Consider the following 17,893-nt stretch of genomic DNA (forward strand, 5'->3'; position numbering starts at 1 on the left):
CACTTCAAAGTCTTCCTTGCTGTTGAGGTCCTGCAGGAACTACTGTTGTCAACGGCTGTGTATTACTATGGAGGATCCAGGAGAGGGAGGAGTGAATAAAATATTGTGTATCTTGTACCCTCTATTAAAGGCTTTCTCAACTTTTGTGCTCCAGAGGAATTTTTGATATAGTTGTAAGGTTTCTGGGAACTCCTGCCAATTAATTGCTGGTCAGTGGAGGGAAAAAGCCACTTACATTAGTGGCTAGTGTTAGGAATGCCTCTTAAATTGGTGGACAGACAGCTAAAAAGATCATTGGTGTGATTATTGGCAGGCTCTGCCTAATGGTGGTGTTGAAACTATTTAGGCCCTATCAGATCAGGGAGGTCAATCGGCCACAGCTGAAGCAACCCCTATGAACATCTCTGAGAAAGACTGTGCTAATGGATCCTTCATAGGAAGATGGCTAGGTTCACACAGGTTGGTGTTGAAGTAGGGTTTTTTTGGCGCATTTTGCAGTTTGCATTTTGCCACATGCGTTTTTGATGTGGGTTTGGGATGTTTTAATGTTGCTAGGGGGAGGTGTCTGTTGTCATGCAGGAAATGCACCAAAAACACATGCACATGCGTTGTTAATTAATTTTCACTGAAGTTTGTGGAACCAGAAACGCATTCTGCTGAATGCAAAACAGTCCCTGACCCTTTCCAAAAAACAAACCGGTTGAAAACACACAGATGTGAATGTGACCCATAGGAAATTATTTTAAATGGATTTTAGTGTGTTTCTGAAAATGCACTGCAAAATGCATAGGTAAACCTAGCCTGAGTGAAAACTCACGGGGTGAAGAGGTACAGTTAGCACTGAGAATCCAGCAGAGTAATAACCCTTGCCCCATTCCTGCGTTTTATATAAGAATTGCTATTTATTGTCATATCTTTAGTTCCTAATAATACGGTTATGTCATGTTCTTCATTTGTACATATATGCAAAGTATTTAAAGTAGGGGAGCACCAAAATTTCGGTGGCCGAAACGTGTCGGCCGAAAACACCCCTATCAGCTGACGACTGATATGAAAAAAAGCACCGATACAGGTGCCGAAAAAAACCCTGCCTCCTCGCCACTGCCACCGTCCACCTGCCGCCACTGGCCACCACTCAGTAGTTCTCAGCCTTAACTGAGAAACCATCAAATGATCCCAGTGCTGGGCATAGAGATTAGTGAAGGAAAGATGGCCTCCACTCATCTCTATGCCCTTGGAGGACCGGAATGATGTCACTTCTGGTTCCGGCCATTTTTTTTATTTATTTTTTTTTAAAGTACTAGATCAATGCTTTTTTTGATCTAATGCTTTACATTGTAGAGGCGAGATGTGGGATCTTATTGACCCCATATCTTTCCATAAAAAGGACCTGTCACTAATTATTTCTATCACAGGAGATGCATGCATTTCTTGTAATAGGAATAAAACTGATTAAATTTTTTTTTTAAAAGGACAGTGCACAAAAAAAGTTAAGTTAAAAAAGAAAGTTTAAAGTGCCCCTGTCCCCCCGTGCACACATATAGTGGTGAAAGCATATGTAGGCCACACCCATATATGTAAATGGTGTTCAAACCACACATGTGAGGTAACGCCATGAACATCGGAGCAAGAGCAATAATTCTAGCACTAGACCTCCTCTGTAATTTACACTGCTAACCTGTAGACATTTTTAAAGTGTCACCCATGAAGATTTTTAAGTACCTCAGTTTGACGCCATTCCACAAGCGTGCGCAATTTTAAAGCGTGACATGTTGGGTAATTATTTACTTGCCGTAACATCCTCTTTCATATTTTATAAAACAATTGGGGTATATATTGTGTTTTTTGTTTTTTTTTTAATCAAAGTGTATCTTTTTTCCAAAAAATATATATTAATTTTTAAAAATTGCGCATTTTGAATTTTTGGTTTCGGCACCAGAATTTTAATTTCAGTGCACCACTAATTTAAACGTACCGAGTCAAACATTTATGCATCTTGTCACAACTTGTTTTCTTTTCCTACAAAATTGTGTTTGTACGCAAATAGTTTATAAACTCAGGTTAAACTAAAGAGAGAAGCTAAATGGTTGATCTTGTTCACTTAAAAATGAATTTGATGCTACAATATTGCTTTGGTATATTAACCTTTCTTTATCTTGTTGCCTCTTTTCAGATCAACATGTACATGTTTGCAGCTGACAGCCAGAGCATGTAATAACAATGTATCGTCACCCAAGCAGTCAGTTCCAACTGGTTATAAGTATAGGCGCCTCCAAGCTCCTATTCCCACTGGGTGAGTCAGAAGTAAGCTAGTTATGTGTGGTCGTAAATACATTTCTGTTAGGTTTGCAGCATGCTACAATAGTTTTGTACAAAGAGTGAATGATCTCACACTTTCTCTTGAATCAATGTCCTAATAATTTAGGCGTAAGTAACATCTCCTTATAAAGAGAATTGTCACGATATTGTGTTGAAATCCTGCTTGAAAAAATGTTGGATGCATTAGAAGTCATTTGTCCTCTGTCTCTCTTTTTTTGGGCATAGCTTTCAGAATTCAGTACTGCTTTAACAGCTGTTTTATCTAAATTTCCATTTTTGCTAAATAAAAACAGCCATTTTCACTTGCATTTGTAATTGATTCAGAGCACTGTATTTGCATGTACTTCCATTTGACCTGCAGCATTTTATTTTTTTGGTTTTTTTTGATAATTCCATTTTAGAGAAGTTTTTTGAGCAGTTCAATCTTAACTTCTGGTATAGTGGTTCATATGGAAATTCTTATCTCATCATAAATGTGTGATTCTAAAGTAAATCTATTCTCTTTCTCTCCTCTGCTGCCTGTCAGCTCCTTCCCTGCCAGCAGCCCGATTTGTTGGAATTCCTGTTCAAGTGGAAATTAAGTAAAAATTTTAAAAATTTGCCTTAATGTGATCTCAGCTTGCGCACATGCAGCTCAGACCACATTTACGGCCTGCTCCATGTGCCGCTGCGATGTGACTTCTGTGCGCGGGAGTGACGTCACCACGGCCCAGCCAAGCTTACAAACCCTGGAAGAAAGACCAGGCGAAGATGGAAGTGCCGAGGGAGCCGTGACAGCGCAGTTCTGGAGGGCTCCATTTTCAGGTACACCTGTCAAAATGTGCTAGTATTCAGTGCATACTAGTACATTATGACTTGAACCTGCAGGGGGACCTTTAACTCAAGCAGAGCTATGTTACTTTTGCCTCCTCCGTGTCCTCTTTCTCCTGAACTCCCAATGGTTTAAGAGCCTCTGACTTCATCATGACCAATGCAGGGCCCATGGTCCTGCATTGAACATGAGGATGCTGAGGAACAGTTCACCACCAGGGCATGGGTGATCACCGTCTGCTGGGTGAGCAGAGGATCAGGCAAGTAAAACAACATTTCCATTCCCCAGACTAACCAAGCAATTAACTGGAGTTAAATATTCGTCTTCTTGAAAGCAGTGCGGTCGGACAGCAGTGAAGGGAGTGGGGCAGGTGCCCTGTTAACCACATTAGCTAAGCAGCCAGACCACCGAGGAAAACAGGACAAAGAAGACGAATATTTATGCACTTTCTACTCTAGTTGACAAGGAAGGACTAAATATAATTTTGATGAGACATTTATACATGAGGCAAACTTGTTTGCCCTTTATAGTTATGACTGTTGACGAATGAATTCAAATGAAGCATTGTATGTTTTTTAAGATATATGAGGATTCTACTTGCTTGCCTAGAACCTGCTATCAACATCATCTTCTGTCTGTAAAGGTGAACTGTTTTGCATAGAGGAATGTTTGCTATAGGAACATACAGAAATCACAAGACTTAACATTTTGTGTTTTACAAACACTATCCTTCACTGCAGGCTGTATGAATGTAATGTATCTTGTAAATGTGATCGAAGGATGTGTCAGAACCGGGTTGTACAGCACGGTCTTCAAGTCCGACTTCAGGTGTTCAACACCAAAGAGAGAGGCTGGGGGGTACGCTGCCTGGACGATATTGACAAAGGGACCTTTGTATGCATCTATGCAGGCAAGTTGCAACAGTATTCAGGATTTCAGTTATTATCTTTGAGTCCTATTTTTATTTCTAACATCAGGAATCACATTTGATTAACAGGAGTGTTTTCACACATTTGTTTGTTTTTGTTTTTTTCCCCCCCTAAATGTGTATTAATAACTCATGTATATGCACGAAGTTCTAAGAGTAGTTTATCACTAAGAAAAAAAAATACAGCTTGCTTATGAAAACCCTCTTTATACTCCATATAGTCCTGTTCATTGTCATATTATTTATTTTATTTATTTTTTAACTTAAGGTAGGCATTTAAAATTAGCGGTATGACTCCCACTGCTGTCTCTGTCAATGAGGAGGGAGAGTCCCCGGAGAGCTGAAGTTCTCATGTACATCGCTGGATCGCAATGGGGCTCAGAGAAGTATTAGAGAAAGCTGCGGGGGCTGCTGTGCACCAATTTTTTATCTTCATGCATAGAATGCACCAAGGTAAAAAACCTTGAGCCTTTAAAACCACTTTAACCCCTTGCTGTCGAAGATGTCTCATTACTTCATGGCAATGAAAGGGTTCAAACACCTCACAGCAATAGCAGCGTTGAGCATGATTTAGATTGATTCTCGGTGGCTGTAAAGCGAGGAAAATCCTTTCCCTGGATCTTCTGAAATTATTCCAAAAAGCCATCTACTCTGGCCAGGGAAACAACGGATATAGTTGTCAGTTGGTCATTGATCTGCATAGGCAGATGGCAGGGGTGATGGTAGGGATCTAATAGACTCCGTAAATAGTATTGGTCACCTACCTAATGATATAAGGGGTGGAAGGGAGTGCTTGTCATCCCCCTTGTAATAGTAATAGAGTTTTTTCAAATTAAAACACCAATGCACATATGTAAATGATTATGCAACCCATATTATTTATCAGTACATGTACTCCAGCAGCCTTACTTTAAACTACACACACATACCCATCAGATTCAGCGCTCACAGGGAACAATAGACCTGCATTTCTGAAGGTCTAAGAATGCTTGTGTTACTGCCTCCTGATCATCCGTTCTCCAGGTAATCACCCATAGCACAGCAATCACCCTCTGCTCTTCTTCCTTCTTCTAGCTCAGTGGTCTCCAAACTGCAGCCCTCTCCACTAGCTGTTCTACACTTCCCAAACCTATATCTGACTCCTCTCATTGCTCCAGTGCTGTCCCGGCTGCAGCATTGCACTTCTCACTTCCTGGTCTCACAGAACACAGTGAAAGCAGCGGTACTGTGTGTGCTTTTATGGGCGCACACAGCCCAACTCGACAACCCCTGTATGGGTGCCCCCATAGCATTCAGCTTGTTAACCACTTCAATGTCGGGCACTTTACCCCCTTCCTGCCCAAGCCAATTTTCAGCTTTCAGTGTTGTTGCACTTTGAATGACAGTTGTGCGGTCATGCAACACTGTACCCAGAAAAAATTTTCTCTTTTTTTCTTTCATACAAATAGAGCTTTCTTTTGGTGGTATTTAACCAATTCAATACCGGGCAATTTTACACCTTCCTGCCCAGGCCAGTTTTCAGGTTTCAGCGCTCTCACACTTTGAATGACAATTACGCGGTCATACAACATTGTACCCAAACTAAAATTTTATCATTTTCTTCACACAACTAGAGCTTTCTTTTGGTGGTATTTAATCACCGCTGCAGTTTTTATTTTTTGCTAAATTAACAAAAAAAGACCAAAAATTTTGAAAAACACACGTTTTTCTTTGTTTTTGTTATAAAAGTTTGCAAATAAATAATTGTTCTTCATAAATTTAGGCCGAGATGTATTCTGCTACATGTCTTTGGTGAAAATTAACCCAAATTAGGATGTATTTTTTAGTCTGTAGGAAAGTTATAGAGTTCACAAACTATGATTATAGATCTGAATATTGATCAATCCTGAAGTACTGACAGCCAATCTAATTTCTTGAGGTCCAAGAATGTCAGAACAGTACAGATATCCTCCAAATGACCCCTTTTTGCAAAGTAGACAGTCCGACGTACTTCATAAGAGGCATGGCGAGTTTTTTGAAGTTGTATTTTTTTTGTCATTTTTCGGAAACTGAAAAAATTAAAAAAATTAGTTTCACTATTTGTTTTTTTGACATATTGTCACCAGTGCAGTACAGCGTCATCATATAACTGGCATGGCGGTGATCAGGGACACTGACTGGTGACAGTATGAAAACAAATATATATATTTATTTTTTTTTTACTATTTTTTATTAATTTTTTTTTCCTTTTTTTTTTAAGATTTTTTTTTTCATATTTCACTATGACCAAAGTAGTACAATGTTACCATGTTAACATTGAACTACTCTGGGCAAGTGATCATTATTTGTTTTTCTTTAACACTTTATGATTGCTGAATTTCATTGATATTTGCAATCATTGTTACTGAATGAAACTGATTCATTTAGTCTTTTGTTGTGATTAGCTGTGATTAGGCAAAGCTCATCACATGATACAGATGGGCTGTGATTGGCTTTGTCTGTACCATGTGACTGCTTTGACCAATCACAGCTAACACAATTGTATAGAATGGATGGCATGACAGGAAGCCATCCATTTGTATACAATTGACATGTGATCTGTTGTGATTGGTCACAACGGTCACATGACACTGGCAACTGGCCGGTGTATTGATATTTCATCGGCTGTGTCCTGTGGTAACAGAGCCGGTGACAGATCGCACCGCTAAACGGCCCCGTGGACGCGTGAGCGGCTCCTTGCTGACAGGACGTCATATGACGCCCAGTCACAGGGAGGAGTATCCCGCCTGGCCGTCAATCTGCTATAGACCAGGTGGGAAGATGTTAAGGAAGCACCTGCAGTAAGGAGAAGCAGACAGCGGCTCTTCCATAAGAGAAGGTAAAGGACTGTTCTGTGCAGTATCGTTGCACAGAGCAGGTAAGTATAACATCTTTTTTTTTATTTTAATGAAAAAAAAAAAAAACCTTTTAGTATCATTTGAACCAATAATAATGGCCCTAGAATTATTGTTATCGCTTTGGCTGCTGCAGCCATATGCTGTGTGTGTTTGGTGTGTACGTTGGGGGCAGGCTTTTTTTTTTGACCATTTTCAGTAGTGACACTAGAAACCAGAAGTGACATTTTTACATATCATTCCTGGGTTTATTTTAGCTAGGGGAGATCAGTGAATGGCTGTTTGCTGGGCTCCTGCCTCTCCCTCCCTCCCTATCCCCCCCCCCCAGTGACACCTGTCATGCATAGGGGGCGCACCTTAGGGATCACAGAAACTGATCGGGTGGCTGTATAGCCGCCGGATTGCTTACATTAGAAAGCCAACAGACAATATGAGGAGTGTGTGAACATGTGTAAAAACCCCTGCTGCCACCCCTGTACTATTTACAACAATTGTAGTAAAATGGTTAATCTGATAAACCTCATGTTTTAACTTGTGGGCTGGTGTCAGTTCTCTACAGGTAGTGCCTTGTGTTGTAAAAACGCAACACAATGTATCCCCTCCTTTTTTTTTTTTTTTTTTTTTTTCTTTTTTCTCCTCTGAATGGAGAGAGAGACAAATTGTATTTTTTTTTTTCTTCTTGTTAGAGGAAAAAAATGTAAAGACAGAACAGTGTGTGTAGTTTAAAAAAAAAAAAGCTAGATCAGGTCAGTGTTTTTTAGGTACAATTATTAACTAAAGATTAAATTGATAGCAGTATCAGGTAGGTTAAAAATTCACAATATTGTTTCTGGCCCTCATACTGGCGCAAACAATAAATCGCACACATGTGGTGTTGTGATCGTCATGACCGGGAGAATTTATTTTGGGCTCTTTTTGGTAGGTTATCTTAATAACAAGAAATTATAATGCTAAATTAAAATAAAAATTACAATTTTTGGCGAGGAGATATCCATTACCATTTACCACCAAATGAAAGCCCAATTTGTCTTGTAAGGGGAACTACACTGCATCTGAGAAACAAAATCCTAAAACGTTTTTTAAGTCATTTTTCATATTCAAAGCAAACCCATCATCCATGTCTCCATGCTTTATTTTTCTGAGAAATCACTTTGAAAAACACCCCTAGCATTCCTGACTGCGGCCATCTTGAATAAAAGGCAGTATCATTTACTTATTGGAATCCATCCCCCTTAGCTTAAGCATGCAGGTAGGAGGGTGTGCATAGCTAAGAAAACCCGTCCTCCCCTCATTAAGACTTCTGGTATGTATGACATAGTTTGCCTAGGACACACATGCACACACACGTGCACACACACACTGCATCCAGAAAGTATTTTGTTATGTTACAGCCTTATTCCAAAATGGATTATATTAATTTTTTTCCTCTCAACATTCTACAAACAATACCCCATAATGAAAACATGAAAGAAGTTCGTTTTGAAATCTTTGCAATTTTATTAAAAATAAAAAATGAAAAACCCATGTACATACAGTAAGTATTCACAGCCTTTGCCATTACACTCAAAATTGAGCTCTGCTGCATCCTGTTCCCACTGATCATCCTTGAGATGTTTCCACATCTTGATTGGAGTCCATCTGTGGGAAATTCAGTTGATTGGACATGATTAGGAAAGGCATAAACCTGTCTATATAAGGTCCCACAGTTAACAGTGCATGTCAGAGCACAAACCAAGCCATGAAGTCCAAGGAATTGTCCGTAGACCTCTTGAGACAGGATTGTATCAAGGCACAGATCTGGGAAAGGGTACAGAGACATTTCTGCAGTATTGAAGGTCCCAATGACCACAGTGGCCTCCATCATCCGTTAATGGAAGAAGTTTGAAACCACAAGGAATCTTCCTAGAGTGGGCAACCTGGCCAAAATGAGCGATCGAGGGAGAAGGGCCTTAACCAGGGAGGTAACCAAGCACCCAATGGTCGCTCTGAAAGAACTCCAGTGTTTCTCTGTGGAGTGAGGAGGACTTTCCAGAAGAACAACCATTTCTGCAGCACTACACCAATCAGCCCAACAGAAGCCACTCCTCAGTAAAAGACAAATGGCAGCACACCTGAAGTTTGCCAAAAGGCACCTGAGGGACTCTCAGACCATGAGAAACAAAACTCTCTGGTCTGATGAAACAAAGAGTGAACTCTTTGGCCTGAATGCCAAGCATCATGTATGGAGGAAACCAGGCACCGCTCACCACCTGGCCTATACTATCCCTACAGTGAAGCATGGTGGTGGCAGCATCATGCTGTGGAAATGTTTTTCAGCTGCAGGAACTGGGAGACCAGTCAGGATCGAAGGAAAGATGAATGCAGCATGAAAACTGATGATGAAAACCTGTTCCAGAGCGCTCTGGACCTTAGACTGGGGTGATGGTTCATCTTTCAGCAGTACAATGACCCTAAGCACACATCCCACATAACAAAGGAGTGGCTACGGGCCAACTCTGTGAATTTCCTGGAGTGGCCCAGCCAGAGCCCAGACTTGAACCCGATTGAACATCTCTGGAAAGATCTGAAAATGGCTGTGCGCCAATGCTCCTTATCCAACCTGATGGAGCTTGAGAGGTACTGGAAACAAGAATAGGAGAAATTGCTCAAAAATAGATGTGCCAAGCTTGTAGCATCATACTCAAAACGACGTGAGGCTGTAATTGGTGCTAAAGGTGCTTCAACAAAGTACTGAGCAAAGGCTGTAAATACTTATGTACATGTGTTTTTTTTTTCTTTTTATTAAATTGCAAAGACCTCAAAACAAACTTCTTTCACATTGTCATTATGGGGTATTGTTTGTAGAATGTTGAGGAAAAAAATGAATTTAATTCATTTTGGAATAAGGCTGTAACATAACAAAATGTAGCAAAAGTTAAGGTGTGTGTGTTGTGAAAAGCGGAATTGAACTATATGTATTCAGCTTATGGCCAATACAGTAGGACCTCACAGTACTTGGTCATTAATAAATCTTAAGCTGGGCATACAATGTGCAATCTCCATTCTATCAGTAATGTAGTGCAAGGGCCTTCCTGATTGGACATAAATTGAATTGATTGTTAGGTTTGTCTTTATATTACATAGTTTTGGTAATGCTAAAGGTGACCATACACTATACAATCTGATAACATTTCTTTAGATCTACCAGCAACTATGTAGGACAAGGGCCTGCCTGATTTGATACAGACTAAGTTGATTAGATGTATCCTATTACATAGTTGATTAATTGAAAGAAGATTGTACAATCACATTGTATAGTGTATGGCCAGCCTAAAGGGGATTTTATAGTCTGATAGTATAGTGTGTGGTCAGCTTTAAGGAGATTGTATAAACAGACTGTGGGGGCTATTTACTAAAACTGGAGAGTGCACAATCTGGTGCAGCTGTGCATAGTAACCAATCATCTTTCAGGTTTTATTGTCAAAGCTTAACCACTTGTTCCGTGCTGCACTATTTCAACTGGTAATTGCGCGGCCATGCAATGCTGTACTCAAACGAAATGTACGTCTTTTTTTTCACACAAATAGGGCTTTCTTTCGGTGGTATTTGATCATCTGTGTGCTTTTTATTTTTTGTGCTATAAACAGAAAAAGACTGAAAATTTTGAGAAAAAACTATATTTTTTACTTACGGCTATAAAAAATATATAGTAAATTCAAAGCTAATCATAAAGTTAGGCCAAAATATATTCTGCTACGTTTTTGGTAAAAAAAAAATCCCAGTAAGTGTATTTTGATTGCTTTGTGTGAAAGTTATAGCGTCTACAAACTATGGTATAGACAATGGAATTTACACCATTTTTTGCTATACAGCGCTGCGCTAGTTTAACTGCAATTGCGTGGGCATGCAATATGGTACATAAATTACATTTGTCTTTTTTTTTTCACACAAATAGAGCTTTCTTTCAGTGGTATTTGATCACCTGTGCACTTTTTTTATTTTTTGATTCTGCGAACACTGCGGTTTTGTGTGCAATGTATCAAGTGACAGTGACCTACTGACACTGCACTTGCTGGGGGAGAAGGTGGAGGGGGGTAAGCATAGGGGCTAAACGCAGGTACTGGGGATGATCCCACTAATGCTGCGTTTTTGGGGACGTTATACTAATGTGAATTTTGGTATAGTGCTGATCTGTTCAGACACTATACTAGCAATGGAGGTTTATTGTGTATGTGAGCGTGTTCCTGGCAATCAAGGGGTTAAATGTGATTACTGCTGTACTAAAGGGCAATCTGACACTATCTGGGAGGGGCGCTAACTGATGCTAGCGCTATCTGAAGTCTCCAGTGACACTAATACAGTGATCAGCAAAAAAAATCTGTACACTGTACTAATGACACTGGTGACAGGGCAGTGAATGGGATTAACTGGGAGGGGGGGGTGCGCGATCAAGGGGTTAAATGTGTCCTAGAGTGTTCTAACTGTAATTGTTTAGTGCTTTTACTCACAGTTTGTTGATTCTTCTCCCTCTAGGATGGAATGTGCCCAGAGAGCAAAGATTTCATCACTTCCTGTCCTGTCAACACAGGACAGGATAGGACAGGGATCATTCATCTGACTTCAGGCGGACATCACTGGCCTAAATCAGATATTTGATCCCTCTGGGATCAAATTGGGGCACCGTGGGTTGGCGAGGGCACGCGTGCGTCCCCTCAGGCCCGTGAAAACTGCGTGAGCGTGAATCACGTGTATATATACGTGACTTTGCGCACAGGGGCTGCCCTGCAACAGTAAATGTACTGTGGGCGGTCCTTATATGGTAAATTGAACAGACTGAAGTTAGAAGCGATTGGCTACCATGCACAGCTGCACCAGACTGAGTGTACCAGTTTTGGTAAATCTCCCCCTGTATGTTATCAATATCATCACTAGTTTAACAATTCAGTGTATTGGACAGGAAATTCCTCTTCAATGTGCTCATTCAGGGCAAAGAAACAGGTTCACTTGGCAGAGCTGTGTAAATCTTAGGACTGGATGGACTGTTGGAAGGTACATCAACCTACCTTTATGTATTTTATCTCTGTATTTAGGTTTTTTTAACGATTTTAAAGAAGGATGTTAGTTAACAGGATAGCAAGCTATTGATTCTCTGGGAAGCACATCAGCCAGAGCTGGGGGCCGATGCAAATCTTTTTAGGTACATGCCTGTCCAACTACATAGGAGAGACTTCATACAACTGAGGAGACTGTTCATTTAATACAGGAAAGTGTTCATACATCAGAAAAGCTGGCTATTGAGCAGAATTTCAAACAGAAATTCTCATGGAAAGAATGTTATAAGAAAGTTTGCTCATCTTTCTAAACCGAATTGGGTCAACTTGACGTTCATTTTCGACTGCAGTGATGAGAAAATTAGAAGGAGCTGGATAGAAAATTTTTCTCGAACGAAAACATTTCTGACTGTGTATGTGGCTTTCATTGGGGGTACACCAATACTGGTATCAGTGCCAATACAGAGTATTTGTGAAAATGACCCGATACCTGAGTCTTCAGGAGGGGAGGGAGAATTCTTTACTCAGCATATGCCTGAGCTAAGGGCAGATGGATAACAGGAAGTCAATGATACACATCATCTGCCCTTACTCAAGATGGCCACTGCCATAAATGCTAGAGGGGTGGTTTTCAAAGTGATATCTCAACAAAATAAAACATGGAGACATAGATGGATGGGGGAGTTTGCTTTAAATATTAAAAGTGAATAAAACAGCTTTTTTGGTTTGTGACGCTCAGATGTAGTGCAGTTCTGCTTTAAGCTGGCCAACTACATCAAAGTAATCACTCTCTGGCCAGTTCCTACTCCACTCTATGCTAAAGAAACTTAACCTTTCAAGCATGTCTTTAGAGTTGGAGGAAACCGGAGTACCTGGAGGAAACCCACTTTGGCACAGGAAGAACATGCAAACTCTATGAAGGTAGTATCCTGTTTGGAATAAAAAAAAAACACAGAACCAGTGCTACAAGGCATGAGTGCTAACCCCCTTTGCCACTCTTCTGCCCGTATGTTATGCGTCTGTAACTAACTTAATTGGCTAACTTCACCATCTATTTATCTTAAAAGAAGATGGAAACGGGTGGCTTGTTCCGGGGTGATGTTGATGATCTGTCCACAATTCTGCAGCTGTATCTGAGGAAAGAAAAAAAAAAACTTGTATTAAGGGTTTTTTTTTTAAAGAAATATACTTATCCAACAAAAAATATTCTAAATAATTTTACCAACTAACAAAATAATCTCTGTTACCCAGCAATGGTCAAGGTGGGTTGTTTTGGGAGAAAAGATCGACTGATGACACATACCAGAATCAGCCAAGTTACCTTCTGCCTGCGCAGTGGACAGATTGTTCACATCCATCCATCATTTTCATTCTTTGCTCTCATTAAAATCTGTGTTGTTTGAAATTCATTTAAAACCCCCAGATCATTATATATTTTCTGAGGCAGAGGCCATATAGCCCTTTGCCTACCTTTTAACCTGGCTGTGGGGAACTATTCCTGTCATTGATATGAGCTATATTCCTTCTACTGACACAAACGATGAGGTACCATTCTTTCCATTGCAATCATCGGTGAGGCATATTTCCTTTCCCTGACACCAGCGGTGGGGCCGTTTTCCTTCTACTGACAACAACATTAGGGCATACTTCCTTCCACTGATATAAACGTTGGAGCACTATTCCTCTGTGATACCAAAAATGAGGCACTATTCTTTCCACCTACACCAGTGGTCTCCAAACTGCAGCCCGGGGACCGAATATGGCCCTTTGCTTGCCTATATCTGGCCCTTGAGGCATTTTTCCTCCCACTGACATCAACGATCGAGCATAATTCCTACCGCTGATATTACCCATAGGGCACTATCATTCCTATTGACACTAACAATCAGGCACTTTTCCTTCTACTGACACCAATGAGGCACTAGTCCTTCAACTGACACCAACGATGGGGAACAAAAGATGGGACATTGTATACTCCCACTGGGCACAGTCCTGCCCCCCTAAAGTCTGAAGCATAATAAACTGGCCCTTTTGTTTAGAAAGTTTGGAGACCCCTGACCTACACCAAAGATGGGGCATTATTCCATTCACTGACATCAGTGAATGGGCGCACTTCCTCCCACTGACACCAATGATGGGGCACCATTCCTTCCAATGACATCATTGTTGGGCACCATTCCTTTCACTGATGGCAGCGATGGGGCACCATTCCTTTCACTGACGGCAGCGACTGGGCACTATTCCTTTCATTGACACCAGTGATGGGGCACTATTCCTTCCACAGACATCAACAATTGGGCACTATTCTTCCCACTAATACCAATGACGAGACACTATTCCTCCCAGTGATACCAATGATGGGATACTATTCCTCCTCCTATTGACCACAGTCACTTTGTAATTGTTTTTTACTCTCACTGGCCACCAAGTCCAATTCATTTGTTACTCCCACTGGCCACAGTCCGTTCCCCCTCGAATCTGAAGGATAATACACTGGCCCTTTTTGTTTAGAAAGTTTGGAGACCCCTGTTCTAGCTCTTTGGTCATTTTCGAGCTCCACAACAGGATAGCTAAAGTGGATTACAGCTTCAAGTCACCGGGGAACTTCCACTTCTCCATTATATTGGGCAGGAACTTGATACAGTCTTTGAGTTTAAAACAAAATTAAAACCAGCATAGTGTTACTCTGATTTATTTATACAAGGTAAAACGAATTAAAAACTACTATAACATGCTTGACATGTTTTGTCCATTCATGGGCATCATCAAGTGGTTCAAATGTATGTTTCCCTATAGCAACTGGTCAGGTCTTTCCTTTTGACTTTTTTGAGCTACATAGATCAGCTGGAAGTTAATGGCTTGCTATGGACAACAGACTGTTTCTATTAGAAATGGTTAATCTAGATTTGTATATTACATGTTATGTAGGACCTATCAGATTACTTAGAGCCAAAAGCAAAATTGTAATATATTACAGCTTAATAATTCTTAGATGTGGCTGCTGCATATTTTATTTTAATCTCTTTTACCCTATATTCTACCTGGTGATCCAACCAGTAACACATTTCTGTATGATGTATTAAAGCAGTGTGCAGCTTCTAATGCACACTGAACTACACTGGGGGGGGTATTTGGAGAGTGCAAAATCTGGTGCAGCTCTGCATAGAAACCAATCAGCTTCCAGGTTTAGTTGTCAAAGCTTAATTGAGCAAGCTGAAGTTAGAAGCTGATTAGCTACCATGCACAGCTGCGTCAGATTCTGAGTACACCGGTGTTAGTAAATCTTCTCCATATTATGCATTAGAAGCTGCAGGAGTGTCCGAGCATGCCTCATGTCCTGGCTAGGGGGATGTCCATCATTATCCCCTAGCCTTTTCCTCCCTAGCCTTACTCTCTGGGGCCCACTGTTTTCATATATTGGATTTCAGTGCCTTTCAGTCAACATCACATTTGGGCATTACCACAGCTTCTTTTTTTCAAGAAGCTATGTACAAAACCTGTCAGGCTTCCCACCAGCCATGCTATGCCTGCATTGCATATAGAAGCACAGGAACTTAGTGATGAGGTCACTAAACAAGAAAATAAGGTATATATTGAAGGCTAGTTTTATTTAGTAATTTAATTAGCATGTTGAAGGAGGGGGGAGAAGGAAGAACCAGGGAGAGCAAAGCTTATGCATTTAAAAACTTTAATAAATATTCAAAAACAATTGTCTGCCATCTACATTTTACATCTACCGTTTTATTAATACAAGCCTTACATATTTTTTTTTTTCACTTGTAGGTCGGATTTTAATGAAAACTTCAAATGTAGAGCTGCAGAATACCAGCACTTCTGTAATGCAGCCTGATGACAATAAGCCTGCTTCCATTTTTTCTAAAAGAAAATGTCCTATTTCCCTCTCAGATTCTGAGGTCACTAATCTGCCACCAAGTTCTTCCAGCAACCAGAAGCTTAGGGATACTCAAGTGAGATCAGGCTCAAGTCATCAACCAGAATTTCTAAGCAGGTGTGAATCTTCTATATTATATCTGTTTTATTGCTACATCTTTTCTTGTTTTTCTTACAATACACATGCAGAATAGATGCACTTTAACTGCTTCCCGTCCACCCACTCCACATAAATGGCATGATACGGGTTGACGTACCCATATGCTACCCCGCATCGGAGGCTCTTGCACATCCAGTGAGTTTTCAAAGTGTTGATTAATATATATATCAGCGTAGGGTCTGACAGTGGGTCCAAGGATTTCATTCCGATACCTAATGGCAGTCAGGGTGCTATTGTGTAGCCTGTAGCGATCTGTGCGTCCCTCCATGGATATTCCTCTCCAGACCATCACTGACCCACCACCAAAACGGTCCTGCTAAACGATGTTACAAGCAGCATAACATTTTCCATGGCTTCTCCAGACCTTGTAACGTCTGTCACGTTCTGAGGGTGAACCTGCTCTCATCTGTGAAAAGCACCGGTGCCAGTGGCGGACCTGCCAATTCTGGTGTTCAATGGCAAATGCCAATCGAGCTCTATGGTGCCGGGCAGTGAGCACAGGACCCACTTGAGGATGTCGGGCCCTCAGGCCACCCTCATGAAGTCTGTTTCTGACGGTTTGGTCAGAGGCATTCACATCAGTGGCCTGCTGGAGGTCATTTTGTAGGGCTCTGGCAGTGCTAATCCTGTTCCTCCTTGCCCAAAGGAGCAGATAGAAGTCGTCCTACGGCCCTGTCCAGCTCTCCTAGAGTAACTGCCTGTCTCCTGCAATCTCCTCCATACTCTTGAGACTGTGCTGGGAGACGCAGCAAAGCTGGCAATGGCACGTATTGATGTTCCACCCTGGAGCAGTTGTACTGCCTGTGCAACCTCTGTAGGGTCCAGATATCGCCTTATGCTACCAGTAGTGACACTGACCGTAGCCAAATGCAAAACTAGTGAAAAACAGAAAAGATGAGTAGGGGAAAAAATGTCAGTGCCTGCCATCTGTAAAACCATTCCTGTTTTGGGGGTCGTCTCATTGTTGCCAATCTAGTACACCTGTTATTAATTTCATTAACACCAAAGCAGCTGAAACTGATTAACAACCCCCTCTGCTACTTTACTGACCAGATCAATATCCCAGGAGTTTAATCGACTTGATGCTATACTCCGATTAAAAAATGTTCATTTCATTTGTTTTGAGTAGAGTATGTGTGTGTGTGTGTATGTATGTATGTGTGTGATTCATACATAAACATTCACATACATACACATATTACATTCATACGTACACATACTAGGGCCAATTTAGACAGGATACCGTTAACCTACCAGCATGCCTTTGGAGTGTGAGAGGAAACCGGAGTACCCACATAGGCACAGAGAGAACATGCAAACTCCAGGCAGGGGTCACCGTGGTTGGGATTAGAACCAACAGCCCTCGTACTGCCAGGCGGAAGTGCTAACTGTGTGTGTGTGTGTGTGCGCGTGTGTCCAAAAACTTGTGGCAAAATTACATTTTCAAAAGACTCATTATGCCTTTCAGAAAATACCTTGGAGTGTTTGCTTTTCAAAATGGGGTCATATCCTGGTGCTCCGGGGCCTCCAAAAATATGATAGGTTGTCAGGAAATTAGATGCGTAATTTATGCCCCTGTAATGCCTGAAGGTGTTCCTTGGATTTTGGACCCTTCTATGCATCCAGGCTGTGAAAAAGTCTCACACGTGCTATCCTCATACTCAGTAGGCATATGAGAATATGTTTTGGGGTGTAATTGCAAGTATGCCTAAGCTGTGTGTGAGAAATGGCTAGTTAAAATGCCAAACAAAATGTATTTAATTTCTTCATTTTTTTAAAAAAAAGTGACAAAACTACATTACAACTTTAAAAAACTCCCCATGCCTTTTACTATATACCTTGAACTGTCTACTTTCCAAAAAGTGGTCATTTGGGGAGTAT

The 17,893-nt window shown here is 40.9% G+C and overlaps 1 protein-coding gene across 8 annotated transcripts in view; it reads left to right on the top strand.

Annotated features, from left to right (window-relative positions):
- LOC149444762 (histone-lysine N-methyltransferase SETDB2-like) overlaps window positions 1–17,893 on the top strand; it is a 74,454-nt gene that overhangs the window by 40,088 nt on the left and 16,473 nt on the right. For 7 of the 8 annotated variants that reach the window (XM_089654558.1, XM_089654554.1, XM_089654561.1 and 4 more), the window contains 3 exons: window positions 2,174–2,293; window positions 3,871–4,040; window positions 15,745–15,970. In XM_089654558.1, the coding sequence (XP_089510684.1) occupies window positions 2,174–2,293; window positions 3,871–4,040; window positions 15,745–15,970 (516 nt within the window). The remainder of the gene's footprint in view (window positions 1–2,173; window positions 2,294–3,870; window positions 4,041–15,744; window positions 15,971–17,893) is intronic. The other variant, XM_089654559.1, reaches the window with a different exon arrangement.

This window comes from Staurois parvus, unplaced genomic scaffold, assembly GCF_062004578.1.
Source record: "Staurois parvus isolate SC_StPar_1 unplaced genomic scaffold, SC_StPar_1.0 ptg000778l, whole genome shotgun sequence".
Taxonomy (NCBI): domain Eukaryota; kingdom Metazoa; phylum Chordata; class Amphibia; order Anura; family Ranidae; genus Staurois; species Staurois parvus.